Raw genomic sequence first — 14,753 nt, forward strand, 5'->3', positions numbered from 1 at the left:
AAAAAAAAAAAAAAAAAAAGGAATGGGGAAGGCCAAGAGGGAAAAAAGAAGAAGAAGAAAAAAAAGAAAAGTCGGTCCTCGACCCGGAAATAATTGCTCACGCAAAGACTTATCAGGAATGTGGCCTGTCTGGAGGGTAAATAGTTGTTTATAGTCAATGTGAAATAGCCCACAGGGAATGACAGGAGGGGAGAGGAGGGAGGACGTCAGGCTCCACAGCCAGAGGACGGGGGTTTGCTGTGGAATGACTTGGCACAAAGCCCGTCCAAACAGGGAGCACACACACACACACACACACACACACACACACACACTCAGCTGGAATTAGGTTGAGGAATCTTGTGTATGAGTTAAACCCCCCACCCCACCCCAACAACATACAAGTCTGTTGCCTCAAATATTAAAGAAAACGAGTGTGTGCGTCGACAATACAGGCTTCATTTTCTGATGTTGTTACACTGAAGAAGACTCCAGACTAAAGCAGGAGCATAACTCCTCTAGGAGGAGGAGGACTGGCTGAAGTGTGGGGCACTAATGAGTCGACAGAGACAACTTGCAGCATGTTGCTACAGCATGTGACCCAAGATTTTAATGACTTTCATTCAGATTTCAAAACAGGATAAAACTGCACAATTATACACAATACTTATAATAAGTATATCTTCCTTCTCCAGCACTGCTACGAGTTAGTTTAGTCTGGAGACAGAGGAAGAGGTAAAGATTTGTCCTGGACTACGCACACGTCTTTCATTTTGGCCTTTAAAAAGGAAGGTGCACCATCACCGCCACCACCACCACCTCCACCTCCACCGGGGCTTCTGTTAAAGCAGTAAAGAATTACATCAGCATTGCTCATATGATTTCAGTCTGCATCTCAAAAAGAATTTTAAGTCTGACATTCATGGTACCCAAAAGTGATTACTTTATTCTTGAGAGGAAAACATACAAAACATTAAGTACAAGTTGTTTATGATTAGTAAATATACAAGTTCAGGATTAAGTGATCATTACTTGATGCCTAAGTGCAGTTAGCTTAGCTGGTTATAAATGTCAGCCCGTTGTGAATTAAGTCTTTAGTTGAGATGTGGGGAGACATGGCAGACAAGAAACCAAAGGCAAAAATGTAAAAAGAAAAGAAAAAAAGCCATCAAGACAAACCCTTCATCACATCTCTATATGGTTTACTGTCACTGATGGTGTGTGAAACTAAATCATCTCCAAGGTGACACAGAAAACAACTGTCCACACTTGTGACTGTAGAGAGATTACAAAAACACTTCTGGAAAATACGTTTCTATATTTTCCTTCTTAGTTTTTTTTGTTTTATAAAGAAAAAATAAAAATGGCTACTTGCCATCCTTCAAAATGACAATGAGAACAGGTGAGTATTTATCAACTGTCTATCGATTACTAAAGAGGAAAACTCTTAATTTCGATCGCCCCTTTCCTCCCACATACGTGTTTTGCTGGGAAAATCCCGAAGCTATTAAAAAGTAAACAGGAACGAAGACCTGAGATAAAAGCATATTGCATGAAAAGAGTGAGAGTAAGTGCTTTAAGGCACTGCGGTGCAAGTGCTGCTGACAAAACAAAACTCTGTAACGTTGTACAGAAACAAAAAACTTCGCAGAGAGTCAAGTGAAATCTCCCCTCAGGCAGATTTAAGTGAGCTCAAACAAAAGGAAATTAAAAACTGGGACTCGGCGAGTCAAGGCTGTTTTGAGGAGGAAATGACATCAGTGAACTAACAAAACGCTGCTGATTAGTTTGATATGAACACAGTATTAGGTTTTCAGGTTTGTACGGCGCAGTGAGATCATCAGAAGTCAGACTTGACCCGATCCGACACCTCAGACTAATCTGACGCCTGGAGGGTGGTTGATTAAAAAAGAAAAGAACGGAAACTGTGTGCATGCTCGTATATTAGTGACTGACCACATGACTGAAAACAATCGTTCCTTTATCAAAGCTTAAAAATAACACCATAAAAAAAAAATTCAGCTAATATAAAAAAGTGATGAAAAATTCAAAGCTAATGTGCAAAAGATCCCGTTTCCTTCCAATACACAGACAACCCATCGTGTTGGTATCCTGAAGATAGCTCACGCTAAAAACCCTGAAACATGCTAAAAAAAAAAAAAAAAAAAAAAAAAAAAAAAAAAAGGCCAGAAGAGACAAGGCGACGTCGACCTTTTACGACACACACACACACACACACACACACACACACACACACACGGTACTACAAAAGCCACTAACGCCTATTATTGTGAAAGGGTCTCCTGGAAGTGACGAAAATTTGATGCTTTGAAATGTTGACAAACGCTACATCTGGACGCTCCACATTCCAACTTTAATAATAATAATAATGATAATAATAATTAGGACGTACTACTGTATAAAACACTATTTTACATGGTTAACTACGGCCTTACATACAGGTAAGATGATACATTCATTTTGTATAGAGTGGTGTTAACAGTGTACTTCACGGCTCATTAGTACACTGCTTACATTCTTCATCTTCACTAAACATGAAGCAAAAATGTTAGTTGGTGAAATACTTTCTTTTTTCTTTTGTTAAATCCTTCACCTACTTGGTGCGTTGTGGACTAGTCTTGATGTGAAAATGCTCCAACTGCTTCAACCAGCAGATGTCAGTGAGGCACACAAGTGCAAATGCACAGTGGGGCTCCATGGCATGTCTTTCTTTTGTTTTGTTTTTAGAAACACAGGAGGATCACTGAATCTGGACAAATGTTGGTTTCACTTTTACCCTGAGATTAGAGACATTAATCTAACAATAAAATAGTTAAAAGTATTCCTTAAGTACTTTGATTTCTTATTTATTGGTCAAATAAGGTTATAAATCATCATTAAAAAAACTCTACATTACTTACAGATTTCCTTTAATTAGCTAGATTTGAGTCTCACTAAATTGAAAGCATAATGCCAGGCCTTCAAATTAAAAAAGGTGGACGCAGAACATTATTTTTCTGACCTCCTGAGTTAAATTGTTACATACTGAAAATCTAACTAGACATTCCTATGCCAACTTGTTAATTACAGCTTTAAAGGCTGTAAAACGAATATTTAAGATATAAAGCTTCCAAAAATAAAAATAAAAAAAGCACAAAATGTTTTGTATTTTCTGAAATGTTTGAGAGGGACACGCCTCAAATGCCTAACCAACATTTGCTCTAAATAGACTGTAGTGCTACAGAAAAAGACAAAGAAAGACGACGTTATTCAAGAGTCTCATGAAAATAAGAGGCAAAAACGTGATCAGCCGAGTTTCATGAGAAGACGGGAGTGATAAAAAAAAAAAAAGCACCACAACCTGACCACGGCAGGGTACCATGGCACAACAGGTCAAATCTCTGATACAAGTAAAAATAACAGTGCTGCTGCAGAAACCCGGAGTACGGAGCAGAAATTAAAAATGAAAGCATGTAGCTGCAGCTGCTGCTTGTTATTATTATTATTAATTACAATGTGGAAAAAGAGTTTTTTCTATACATTGGACAGCCCTGGACCGAGGCCCTCAAGTGCTTTAAGGGCATGTTACATTTTAATATGAGGGGATCCAGAGGTGTCGGCGAGTGCCAGGGCCTGCAGGTTGTGACACTGGAGGAGGAACCCTTCGATACCACCGCTCCCCGTCAGGGGGTTACTGTAAAACAGGTTCTGCTCAGGGGGAAGGATGCTGTCAGAGCCCCAGTCAGAGTCTGAATCTGAGCTGCCGTTCCCAGAGCCCTCAGTGGCTGTGGGCGGGTAGCTGAGCTGCTCAAGCTGCTCTACCAGGTCACTGAACTGCACAGCGGAGCTGCTGTCAGAGCGCACAGAGTACGCTGGGAAGTTGACCATTGAGCTGGCCTCTGACTGGAAGTCAGAGCCTGGCAGGCGAAGGGAGGAGGAGTCGGGGCCTCCGTAACCCGCTGACATGGACTCACCTGCAGAGCTGAGCCCCAGGTTGTCCAGGGAACTGCACTCGGAGCGGTTATTCACCAAGGAGCTGGTCTCAGAATTACCAACAATGCTATCAGGGAAGGGATTGGTATTACCATTCAGATCCTCAATACCCACACTAAAGATCCTGTTTTTTCTGAGGTCAGATTCCTCCACATCGTGAAACTGGTCTACTTTATCGTCGAGCCCATAAGAGTAGGCCTCGGCCCCCCCACCATAAAAGGATATTTCAGTGGGATCGTCATCTATGAACTCCTCAGTGACATGCAGAGGCGAGTTGGACATGGAGAACATGGGACTCTGTTTCGCACGCAAGAGCTCCGCCTCAAAAGCCTCAGGTGTAAGAACCCCCTTCCTCTTCCCTCCACCCCCTCCCACCGAGCACCCGGGTCCCCGTCTCCCACCAAGCTCATTATCCTCATTGCCATTTTTGGAAGGCTGCGATTGGGAAGTGCCACTCTCTACACACACAAACAAGGGGCTGCAGTGTCCTGCTGCCTGATTGCTAGGGGCACCTTGAAAAGCGAAGTGGGATGGGGAAGCGGCCTTGAGAGGTTCTTCCGTCGGTGGGCTGGGGGGTCTGGTAGCTTGCAGAGGGGACTGAAGTTGCTGCTGCTGCTGGTGCTGATGCTGCTGGTGAGGCGCTGGAGAGTGGCTCAGTGCGGTCAAAGGCTGGGGCTGAGGTTGCTCTGTTCGTGGGAGGACACTAGAGATGTGCGCCGGGTGGAAGGACACTGTAGCGGAAGAAGGGGAGCCTGGGGCCCTGAGACTGTCATTGAATGACAAGCTCTGAAACAATGCAACACAGAAAGGACAAGGAAAGAAACAGTGAGGGGGGAGAAAAAGAAAAGCGGAAAGTAATAAAAAAAGGGAAAGGAGAATTGTATTAGTTTATTCAATAAAGTAAAATATATAGTTTTACTTGTTGCACAAATGCATCAACACTGACCTGTTTTGGCACATCTGTTGCTAGGGAGCGAGCAGACATTCGTATTTTACTGTTCCTCCTGAACAACAGAGAATCTCATGTCAGTATAAAGATGATAAATGCATTGTGGAAACATTTCATCAGTCAACGCTCATGAAGAATTAGAAAGGAAAACAACCTGTCTTTCCGATAAACACAGTATAAACTATAGATGGAAACACACACCTCTGGTATGGCGTTCTCTTTGCTCCGTTTTCCCTGACGTACTCCACAAGTTGCTTCTGGGTCCTTCCACTGACAGAAAGAGTTTTGAATTAGACACTGAATAATTAAAACCCCCCCCACCCCCCCCACCGAGCATTAAAGATGGACATGACTAATACCTGTATCTGAAGGACGAGCCTCTAGTGAAGAGGATAGCTTTGGACTTGGGGAGGGGTTGGTCAAACAAACGGAAAAATGAGTGATATTCCACACAGATCTTCCAAAAGATTTTACACTGGTCTCGACTGGCCATCATAAACTCCAGAGTGTCCTGATGGGGCCCCTAAAAAAATACAAAGATTAAAACGAAACAGAACGAAATTACACAATAAGCTGGTCAGTGGATGTGGAAAGTGAAGCATGCGGATAAAATAAACATCCAACTCCGGCAGAGAGTCTTTTTCCAAACAACACTGATCACTAATACGTACATGAACCTCTGGGTGGAGCTTGATCAGGAACCGTTTTCTTTTGAAGCTCAGTTTGCGAATCTTAGACCAGTTGAAGGTATTTATTTTTGTGGTGCCCTGGGAGATGAAATCGTATTAAAAAAGAAAGAAGAGGAGGAAATACACTTTAGCAACATTTAAAAAAAGGACTGAAAGTCACAAAACAGAGCTGGTGTGACGGCAGCAATCACCTGAAAAACCTGAAGGCCCATATGAGCTACAGCCAGATTGATCTTGGTGCCTTCCCGGTCGGCCGCAGGGTGGAAGCGGACGCCGTACATCTCCAGTTTGCGGGCAATCTCCAGTATTTGGAAATCCGACTCAGCTGGAGTCTGACCCCTGAAGCAGAAAATGTAACAGGCCCATGAAATACTCGTGAGTAACAACACGTCCCTCTTCGTGTTGTTCTCACAGTAAACTGGCGGCTCAGGTGAGGTTTTGAGTTTGACCTCCTGATTCACACCAAAGTTGAGTCTCGGCTAATTAGATCTCCGTGCTCCCGTTGACATGGCTGACCTTATATAAACAGATTAGAAAACTAGACACCGTCCAACATTGGCTCAAGACCCGTTTCCAAAAACAGGAACTTCACTTCTACTACTTTCTACTTTCCAAACGGAGCGACGTGGCTAAATCCTTAAGCCTCCTTTATTTAACCTTACACAGATCCTTTAGGCCAAATGATACACGGCAATGAAATGACTTATTGTAATTGTGCAGACAACAAATTTACCTTGGTTTGTCACTAACTGACTACACGGACATATATAATAGATTTTCTGGGGAAGTGCACTCAAGTTAAAAGCACAGAACTGACTGTAAAACATCCTGCACTTATCACTTTTAATATTTGAACCGTCTTTGTGTGTGAAATGTGGCACATGAATAATCGTTACCGTTCTCATAGTTCCTACAGAGTCCTGGATGATCGTCGCACACATGCTGCTTTTAGTACTTGCCATATACAACTACATTTCCCTTCTAATACACGTCAATCTAAACGTCCATGTTCATTGACTTAAAGCACAAGAACTACAAGTCACTGTTGTTTTTAATTAATTAACCCTCCATCAACAGGCTGCTGAGCTTTTACGTTTCCTTGAGCACATTTTGATGATGTACTTTGCAATAAAATCAGTCTCGTGTTTCCCCGGCGGCACACGATGCAACTCTTCTTTTGATTAACCGCATGCGATCCGAACAAACTAAGATTGTATCATGACTTGTATGTCGAGTAGTGTGACCTTAAATCCCTTATAACTTAGGAGGATTGGAGAGGCATTAACTAAAAACCATGTGATTACAACCAAACAGCATGTTAGGAAGACATATCCGTCCAATCATCACCACATTCTAATTTTGTTCATCCGTTAAGCAGCGAAATCTCCTTAGGGCCCTCCCCTGCCCCACTGGCCTTATGGCTAATAGACCAGCCAGAGCCGGGGATTAGGACAGGGGAACTTGCCGCTCTTGCTTCCACCCTGGCAAATGAGGGAAGAGATTAGCAAAGGTCTTTAGAGCCACCTATTGCACTGGTTTGAAAATAGCCCCTCTATTGGTTGTGGGGATAGCGCTGCGCTAACGAGGCGGCTGGTGGTGGGAAAAGTGCAGCGAGCGGTTTTCTGAGGCTCTAAACTCTGAAATGAGACAAATCCCCTCATTACAGTTGTTTTAGCAAGAAAACACAGTTGTCTCAGTTGACTTGACTAATCACAGTTAACACTAAACATTTGTGTTTAAAGCTGACATGATGTATCACTGCTTACAAATTCCCCAAAATCATGATTCATGCGATACGCTTTTTTGCGAGACATAATTTTGGACTTGAGACGATCCAAGAGGTTGGAAGCAGCAGTGTGTGTGTGTGTGTGTGTGTGTAGATCCGAAAATGAGGTTTCATTCAACATCTATGCTGAAAAATTCTCAGTATATTCTGGTATGTTCCAAACCTTGGAAACCACATACGAAAGGCTGTGTGAGTCGATATCCAACATCTACTGAGTGAGCTGTTGTTGCCGTGAGACTGAAGAGGTGAAGATGTGCGTTTTGTATTTACCAAAAAACTAAACACCCACTCAGGTTTGGTTTTTATCAGCATGTTTGTCATCTGTGAGCCTGTCAACTGCTTGTGCTTCTCACTAGTGTTGTATTTCCTTTTTGCGGCACTACAATTATGCTGTGATCATTTGCGTTTCCATGACATTGTCGCAGCAGGAAGTAACCGCACTAAACCACGATAATGTGGCCCTACGTGGGGCCGAGGTCAGACCGTGACCGTCCTGATCTGTGTGCACGTCGTGGTGAACTGAGTGAGTCAGTTACAGTACTCTTGTTACTCTATCATAGTGCTTGTAGTACTTTCTGTTCTACTTCTCAAAGTCATCTTAAAACTATACTTTCACTGCAGTACTCTAACTTTTTTAGTATTGTACTTTGCTGTATTTTAAGAGGCATGGTAACAGTTTGAATCAGCTGGAAGAGGCGCCGGACTTTGTTCCTTGGGGAAGGGAAAGACTGGTTTGACAGAAACCTGTCTACAAGGTGATTAACATTGTTTAGCATCATTCTTTTGAGCCAAACATGAAAAACAAAGTTAGTGCAGATAAAGACGGAGCGACTTACAGGTGCCTGCAGTGGAGCTCCATGATCCTCTCTTGCACCTTGTCTTGATAAGGCAACAGCTTGTTCACCCTCAGGTAGTCCCTGTCCGCTACGTCGTCGTAGTCGCCGATCTCCGCTGTGGTGGATGGAGGAGGAAAGGTGACGTCAGTTTTGTACATCAATGTAAATGTCTATCAAGAGAGGTCACTGGTTTGTGCAGTGGAGCTGGAGGATGAGGTGTGTAAAACTAAGCTGCCTGCTCCCAAACCACTTCAGCGTTACAACAGCTGTTTCACACTTCTGCAATGCAGTCATTGCAGGAAGAGAAATTGTCTTGATTTGGTATTAATATAAAACATAATACAAAAACAGCTCAGACATACACTGGACAAGATGAGAGGCCAGCAGGGCTCCGGTATTTTCCGTGCAGATCAACCTGCTCTCCATCAGATCTCTCTTCATCTGCAGGGAGAATAAGTACCTAAAGAAAACACACAGAGGATTAGAGTCCAACCGTTTGTGTTCATGAGAAGTAAATAAGCACGAACAAAGTTTATTATGGATTCATTATCTCTGGGAAAGTTAAATATCACATAACAGAAGATATTTGATTGTTTTTTAGCATAAAAAAAACAAAACACAAAGCTGGATTTTACGATGGTGAAAATCCTGCATTTAAATGAAAATAGATACAAGCACTGATGAATGCATGAATGGATTTCTCACCGACTGACACTAAGCATTAAAACTACAAAAAAACCATTCAAAAACATTTTTGGGAGGACAAATAATGTTACGCCCTGAAAATCATAATCGTGAGCTTCTGAAAAGTAAAAACAAAAAACAGTTGCGTTTCTAAAGCTCCTCTACACAGGCACGAGATAAATGTAATATCCAGTAGGAAATTACAGTCACTGACCTTGTGTACTCCTCCTGCAGCTGACCCGGGTCTGGGGGGAAGAATTTCACTGACAGTCTAAATAAGGTATTTGGTGGTCCTGAAAAAAAAAAAAATGAAAACGCATCATCAGCACATGTGCACATTTTCATTTAACGTGGAACTTGGAGATAATATTTGAGCTCACTCACTTCTGACTTGTCTGACAACAGGTTTTGTGGGTTCCAGCCAAACCTAAAAAAAAAGAGAAAGAAATAGCATCATCTTTTTTTTTTTACAGAATTTAACAAGGTGGTGAAGGACAGAGGTTTTTACATCGAGTCGGTGTCTGGATGTTAGTAAGAGTCATGTGGAAAATAATGCGGGTCAAACCTCACTCACTCTAAGAAGAGCCTGTCTGCTCTGTTACATCTGGGCCTGATCGAGGGAGCAATGTGCTAAATCCAGACGGATAAATTGAGAAATTGGTATCAGCTGATATTTATCCAAATTCTTCTCTCAGCTCGTAGTTACACATGCGAGTGTGTTAGGGCATTAAAAATAAACTCAGGAAAAGTGAAGCTACTCATCCGCCTTGGGAGTAAAAACAATGACAGCCCAAAATGAGCAGTGGATTAATTGATTTGTCGATTTTTAACCAATAATTTAAATACCAAACATTTGATGGTTCCAGCTTCTCATTTGTGATGATTTGTTGCTTTTTACTTTAAAAAAACAAACAAACACTGAATATCTTTGGGTTAAACAAAACGGGTGTCAATTAGGATCGTTTTGGTATTTTTGTTTGAAAAATGACTCAAACAATTAACTGATTTCAAAACAGCTGTCATCATTTCAGCTCTAATATGTTGCCTATTGGGATTTTCTTATAAAATTGCATTTGAAATAGTTAATGTTTATTTCATTTAGCTCTTACTAACACCGGCTCCGTTGTCTTTGAAGATGATATGTGTTTCATATCTCTTCTCTGTTGCTTTTACGAAAAAAAAAAAAACTTCTGGGTGGTCTTGAATTACATTTATGTTTCTGGAAGAATAAAACAATGGAAAGTCTGACATTTGTATATGGACACTTGTGCCAGACGAGTTAAAAATATTCCCAGATTATATACCGCTCAAATCCAGTGAAAACAACACTACTTCCACGTGTGCGCTGTCAGAAGCTAAAGAAGAGGAATGACTTCAAAAGGTGATCTTGACCCGGACTCAAGTCTTGCTGTCGGCAAGCCGTGACCTTTGACTTTTAAAATCTTGTCTACCTTCGCTGGTCAATACTTAAGTGACTTGTATAATCAGCTTTTGTGTCAGTTCCTGGATATTCACTTCAAACGGGAAACACAACGGACACAGTTGTCGGTTTACGTACCCAGTTCATCTGCATGTTCTGAAACTCGAGGCCAAAGTAATCACTCTCTATGAGGTTGCCTCTGTGGAAAACCTCAGAGAGGAGAGCCTGTCCAAGAGCTTTTGGCTGGAAGGAAAAACAACAGGAGAGGAAGGAATCATTATTTTCATCACCGTGTCAACACAAAGATCTCAAAAGACCAGTGACGATGCATCTCACGGTCTCGGCGGTGTGAGAAATTGCGTTACAGCTGACAAAAACAACACGGGTGATTAACAGAGATCACTATCAAACACAGATTTTCGCTCGGACCGGAGGCGAGGAAGGTGAGGCCGTGCTTGTGTTTCGGAGCGAGCGCCGAGCAAACACGGTCTGTCTGTGCGGTGCAGTAAATATTTGGTATCTGTAAATGATCCACTTCATTGTGCGTTTTACAGCCGCTTATGTTTCATCTGTCGATTCGAAACGGTTTCCTTGTGTAAATAAATAAACTGCAAGAAATGCATCCTACTGTACATTCACTGTCGCTGAGCAGAGTGCAGCAAAGTCACAAGCAGGAAATCTGCCGAAGTTTACCTTCTCAACGCTCTGGGGTTTGTTTTCACTAAATGAAGAACTAATTACTATGCACTAAGAACACACTGCACTTGAGGTTTGGAATCCTAGCCTGTGACTTTTTGAGAAAATTATAGCCCAAAACATCTGGTTGTAATGTAAAATAGTATTTTTAAAAGGCTTATAAAAAAGGAACTGCTAAAGTAAAGCATTACAACTCAAAGAGCGCCCTGCGATTTACTGTAGTTAAAGTCTTTTCATTACTGTGATAGAATCATATGTTCTGCATTCACTAAATCTATAAATTGCAGGTGAAACCTCCTGACACAACATCCATAAATTAAGGAATCTGTTGTAAAATGCTCCTTTTTTTTTTTCCCCGCACATTTACAGCGTCCAATTACAGCTGATCTCAGCCAGAGCAGAAAAAAAACAATAAAAAACTGGTGTGTTAAAATACTTTGTCTGGGTTGTCTTTGAGTGCAGGCCAAACATACTATTCAGACAGCATCAGTAAGTATACAAAATGCATCGGGGGCCAAATGCAAGGAACAGTTCTGTCTCGGTTTGACTCGTTCAGTGAAAAAAACGATTCAACAAAGAGTGGATATAAATCATACACTAATCTGTAAGCAGACAGACCCGATGTAAACAAAGTCCTCTCAGCAAAAACCAAATCTTCCCCTTCAAACAAAAGACAACATGTCCACACAAGCTTCCCCTGTAAGGTTCACACAGTTTCGGTTGTGATTCAGTGTTAATTGAGGGTAAACAGCTTTTAAGATTCAAGATACACTGCAACATATAATAGATATAATCAGCCTGATGAGTACTAAACCATGAGATTTACATTATATGTGAGTATATATATATATATATATATATATATATATATATATAAAGAAAATGTTATTTTACCAAGATGTGAAAAATTATAACCCAGAATTAGGTCGATTGGAACCGATGGCAGATTAGAATAAACTGTTAAGTGATTTCTTATTCACCAGTCAACACACAGCAAACTGCTGTGTGTTGACTGGTGTGTGCTTTCAGAAGCTCCTCCTTTGTGTCAGTCATTAACCCTCTGCAGGAATGCATGAAACTGCACTCGCAGCACTCCGGTTCTCGAGGGAGAGTAAAAGCCTCCTCTGGGACATTCAGCTTTATCGTCAACAGTCTGAGAGAGGGAGGGATGGACAGAGATCTAATTGCTCCCAGAGCACGAGTTACACCACTGCCGATCGGCCTCACCTCCTCCTGCGTGAATACACAAAATGCACCCAGTATAATTTCTACATGGAATTTCTCAACAATGCACACCTGTGCAGGTAATTTCCCTTCAAATAACTTCCTTTTACTGCTGGGGTTATCAGCACGTGCAATCAGTTACTGCATACAACACCGAGGGCACAGTCTTTATGCCACCCTCATAAAACGTTTGACATCTCTTCATTCAAGAACAGTCATTAAAAGTGACAACAGGGCGAAAGAAAGCCATGTGACGACAGACAAGAGCAAAACTTGAATCAAGAGCAACAAAATGACGGAGCAGGCGTAGACGATGATCTGCCAAGTTCTCGCTTTTCTCACAGCGGTGTTGAGAGAACCATGGGTATAATATCAATAATACTAACACTGTGACTACAACTGCACGATATGCAAAATAAATAAATAAGTTAACAACAATAATCTTATTGTGATTATTTTTGGCAGATATTAGGATTGAGATACACGATTTCAGTTGGACTTGAAGTGGTCGCACAAAACAAGCAACTTAAGGATGGTACCTTGGACTTCATGATGAACATTTTTCACAATTCTTACATTTTATAGACTAAAAGATTATTCACTGAAAAAAAATTAAAAAGACTGATGAACTGATATTGGAAATAACTATTTATAGCAGCCGCACATTAGAGAAAAGTGTGTTCCTGCAAAGTGAAATGTGAAGCCATGTCATTTCTCTATTTTCTTGAGGTGGTGTAAATCTCTTTAGTTCTTCAAGAAATATTTTCAATTCAGGTATTTTATTCGCTCAACACTCCCCAGCTCGTCTACAACCATGACTTATCTGAATCTGCCATGCAAAATAAAAGTGGCACGAATCAGCGCGGGCTTCCGCTTAAAGTAAAGCCTTTGATGTGACAGTGAGATCACGGTCAGTGTGTTCACACCCGACTTTGCGGTGCGTGGACCGTGGTCTCATTTCTGAGCTCCAACGTTAAGGCAGGTCAGTGGGTCACCCAATCAAGCTCCGAAAGCAGCAGGGATTATGACAAACAGATGTTTCTGTGGGAGGCAATGTTCCCCTGTGTTAGGGGGTGGGGGGGTGGGGGGGGGGCATTTGAGTACTGAGTTTGAAAAGCAGCCAGCAATGTGGGAGGACTGCTCTTCTCATGCACAGAGAGAATGAATAAGAAAACAGACAAAAAAAAGAAAAACCCACAGGTGTAACCCAGATATCATCCAGCCTCATTCAAAGTCTGGGCTTGGGTGTACCTTGCATGACAGGTTAAGCACGGTTTTTATCACACAGCAGTTGAAACTCCCCAGCCTCCAGTGAATGGCAGTGAGCTCTAGAAGAACCTCCTCCTGACAGCAGGGGTGTGTTGGGGCTTGTATTTGGCACAGTGGGATGTACATTGTTTAGGCTTTGCCACCGGGAGCTTTTTTCCTCCTGCTGACATACATTTACAAAAGCTCTGCACACCAGCGGGCCACTTTCACAGGTCTGTGAGGAGACGTTTCAAAGTTCAACAGGTTCTTTGAAGGAATTATTATCTAAATGGCAACTTTCATTTAAATAATTGCTGCTGATTTCTTCTCACCAATCCGGCTTTTGGGACACACCTGTGGGCAAGTTGTTCAGATAAACACTACTCAGTGTGTAATCAGGATCAGGTTTTTCAGTGCACCTTCTGCTCAAGTCACCTGCGTAACCCAGATACTTCGCAGCCTCAGCGTGGCTTTCAAAACACTAGAAAATAAAAACTTGAGATAGGTGGGACCCCAGCGAGTGAAGGACTATCATTCCCAGCGGTAAAACAGGAGAGATTCGTGGTGTGCAGAGCGAGGGGCTGTTTGAGATGTTAAACAAGTCCTTCCATTCACAGCCATTAGATTGTTTAGCTACTTCAGCTCACAGTGGGACAGTGTGAGTGCTTTGTACAGACGAGAGCCGAGTGCTCAGCTGTAGTGGTTGTAATGAAGAGCCTGAGAGTGCTCCTTTTTTGAGCATACACATCAAACACACGCGCAAGTTCTGCTCCGTCCGTGACAAACATAATCAGACTGAAACAGTCTACCACCGATTAATCTCAAGTTATCGCAAGGTGCTCAGGACGACATTAAAAAAACGACTTTTAAAAAAAAACACACTGCGTTTTGCTTTTCACGCTGTTTACACCTCACCGACGTCCGTCCATGTAAGAACAGGTGAAAAGTAAAACGCATCTGGTTCTGACAAAGATCTAAATGTGATTTTATGCAACAGGCCGCTGCTTGAAATTCCTCGGCCAAACTTTGAACAGGGCTTCACTCCTGAGTGTGTCCCTTCCCCCACCTCCCCGGCTCAAACTTTGTACTGCCCTGACTGCTCCCTCTGAACTGCTCTTTCAACACCAGCGGCTGCCCCTATGTCTCCCCCAAACCCACTTGGTTGTCAGCCTTGCTATTTATGTGCTTGTTTGCTAACACTAAAGCAAAGCCAGCCCCGGATTCCCTCCCACCAATAACTACCCCCCCC

At 42.2% G+C, this 14,753-nt stretch overlaps 1 protein-coding gene across 4 annotated transcripts in view; it reads right to left on the minus strand.

Annotated features, from left to right (window-relative positions):
* The window catches only part of farp2 (FERM, RhoGEF and pleckstrin domain protein 2), a 27,835-nt gene that overhangs the window by 9,314 nt on the left and 3,768 nt on the right, over positions 1 to 14,753 (minus strand). For all 4 annotated transcript variants that reach the window (XM_087179212.1, XM_087179213.1, XM_023425959.2 and 1 more), the window contains exons 3-13: positions 10,475 to 10,579; positions 9,301 to 9,343; positions 9,131 to 9,209; positions 8,595 to 8,692; positions 8,233 to 8,347; positions 5,802 to 5,949; positions 5,593 to 5,688; positions 5,281 to 5,444; positions 5,123 to 5,191; positions 4,919 to 4,976; positions 4,485 to 4,758 (exon numbers count right to left, since the gene is read on the minus strand). In XM_087179212.1, coding sequence (XP_087035338.1) covers positions 4,485 to 4,758; positions 4,919 to 4,976; positions 5,123 to 5,191; positions 5,281 to 5,444; positions 5,593 to 5,688; positions 5,802 to 5,949; positions 8,233 to 8,347; positions 8,595 to 8,692; positions 9,131 to 9,209; positions 9,301 to 9,343; positions 10,475 to 10,579 — 1,249 coding nt within the window. The remainder of the gene's footprint in view (positions 1 to 4,484; positions 4,759 to 4,918; positions 4,977 to 5,122; positions 5,192 to 5,280; positions 5,445 to 5,592; positions 5,689 to 5,801; positions 5,950 to 8,232; positions 8,348 to 8,594; positions 8,693 to 9,130; positions 9,210 to 9,300; positions 9,344 to 10,474; positions 10,580 to 14,753) is intronic.

Source organism: Seriola lalandi, unplaced genomic scaffold (assembly GCF_002814215.2).
Source record: "Seriola lalandi dorsalis isolate HSWRI2012SDOR001 ecotype SW California unplaced genomic scaffold, Sedor1 jcf7180002054797, whole genome shotgun sequence".
In the NCBI taxonomy this organism is placed as follows: domain Eukaryota; kingdom Metazoa; phylum Chordata; class Actinopteri; order Carangiformes; family Carangidae; genus Seriola; species Seriola lalandi.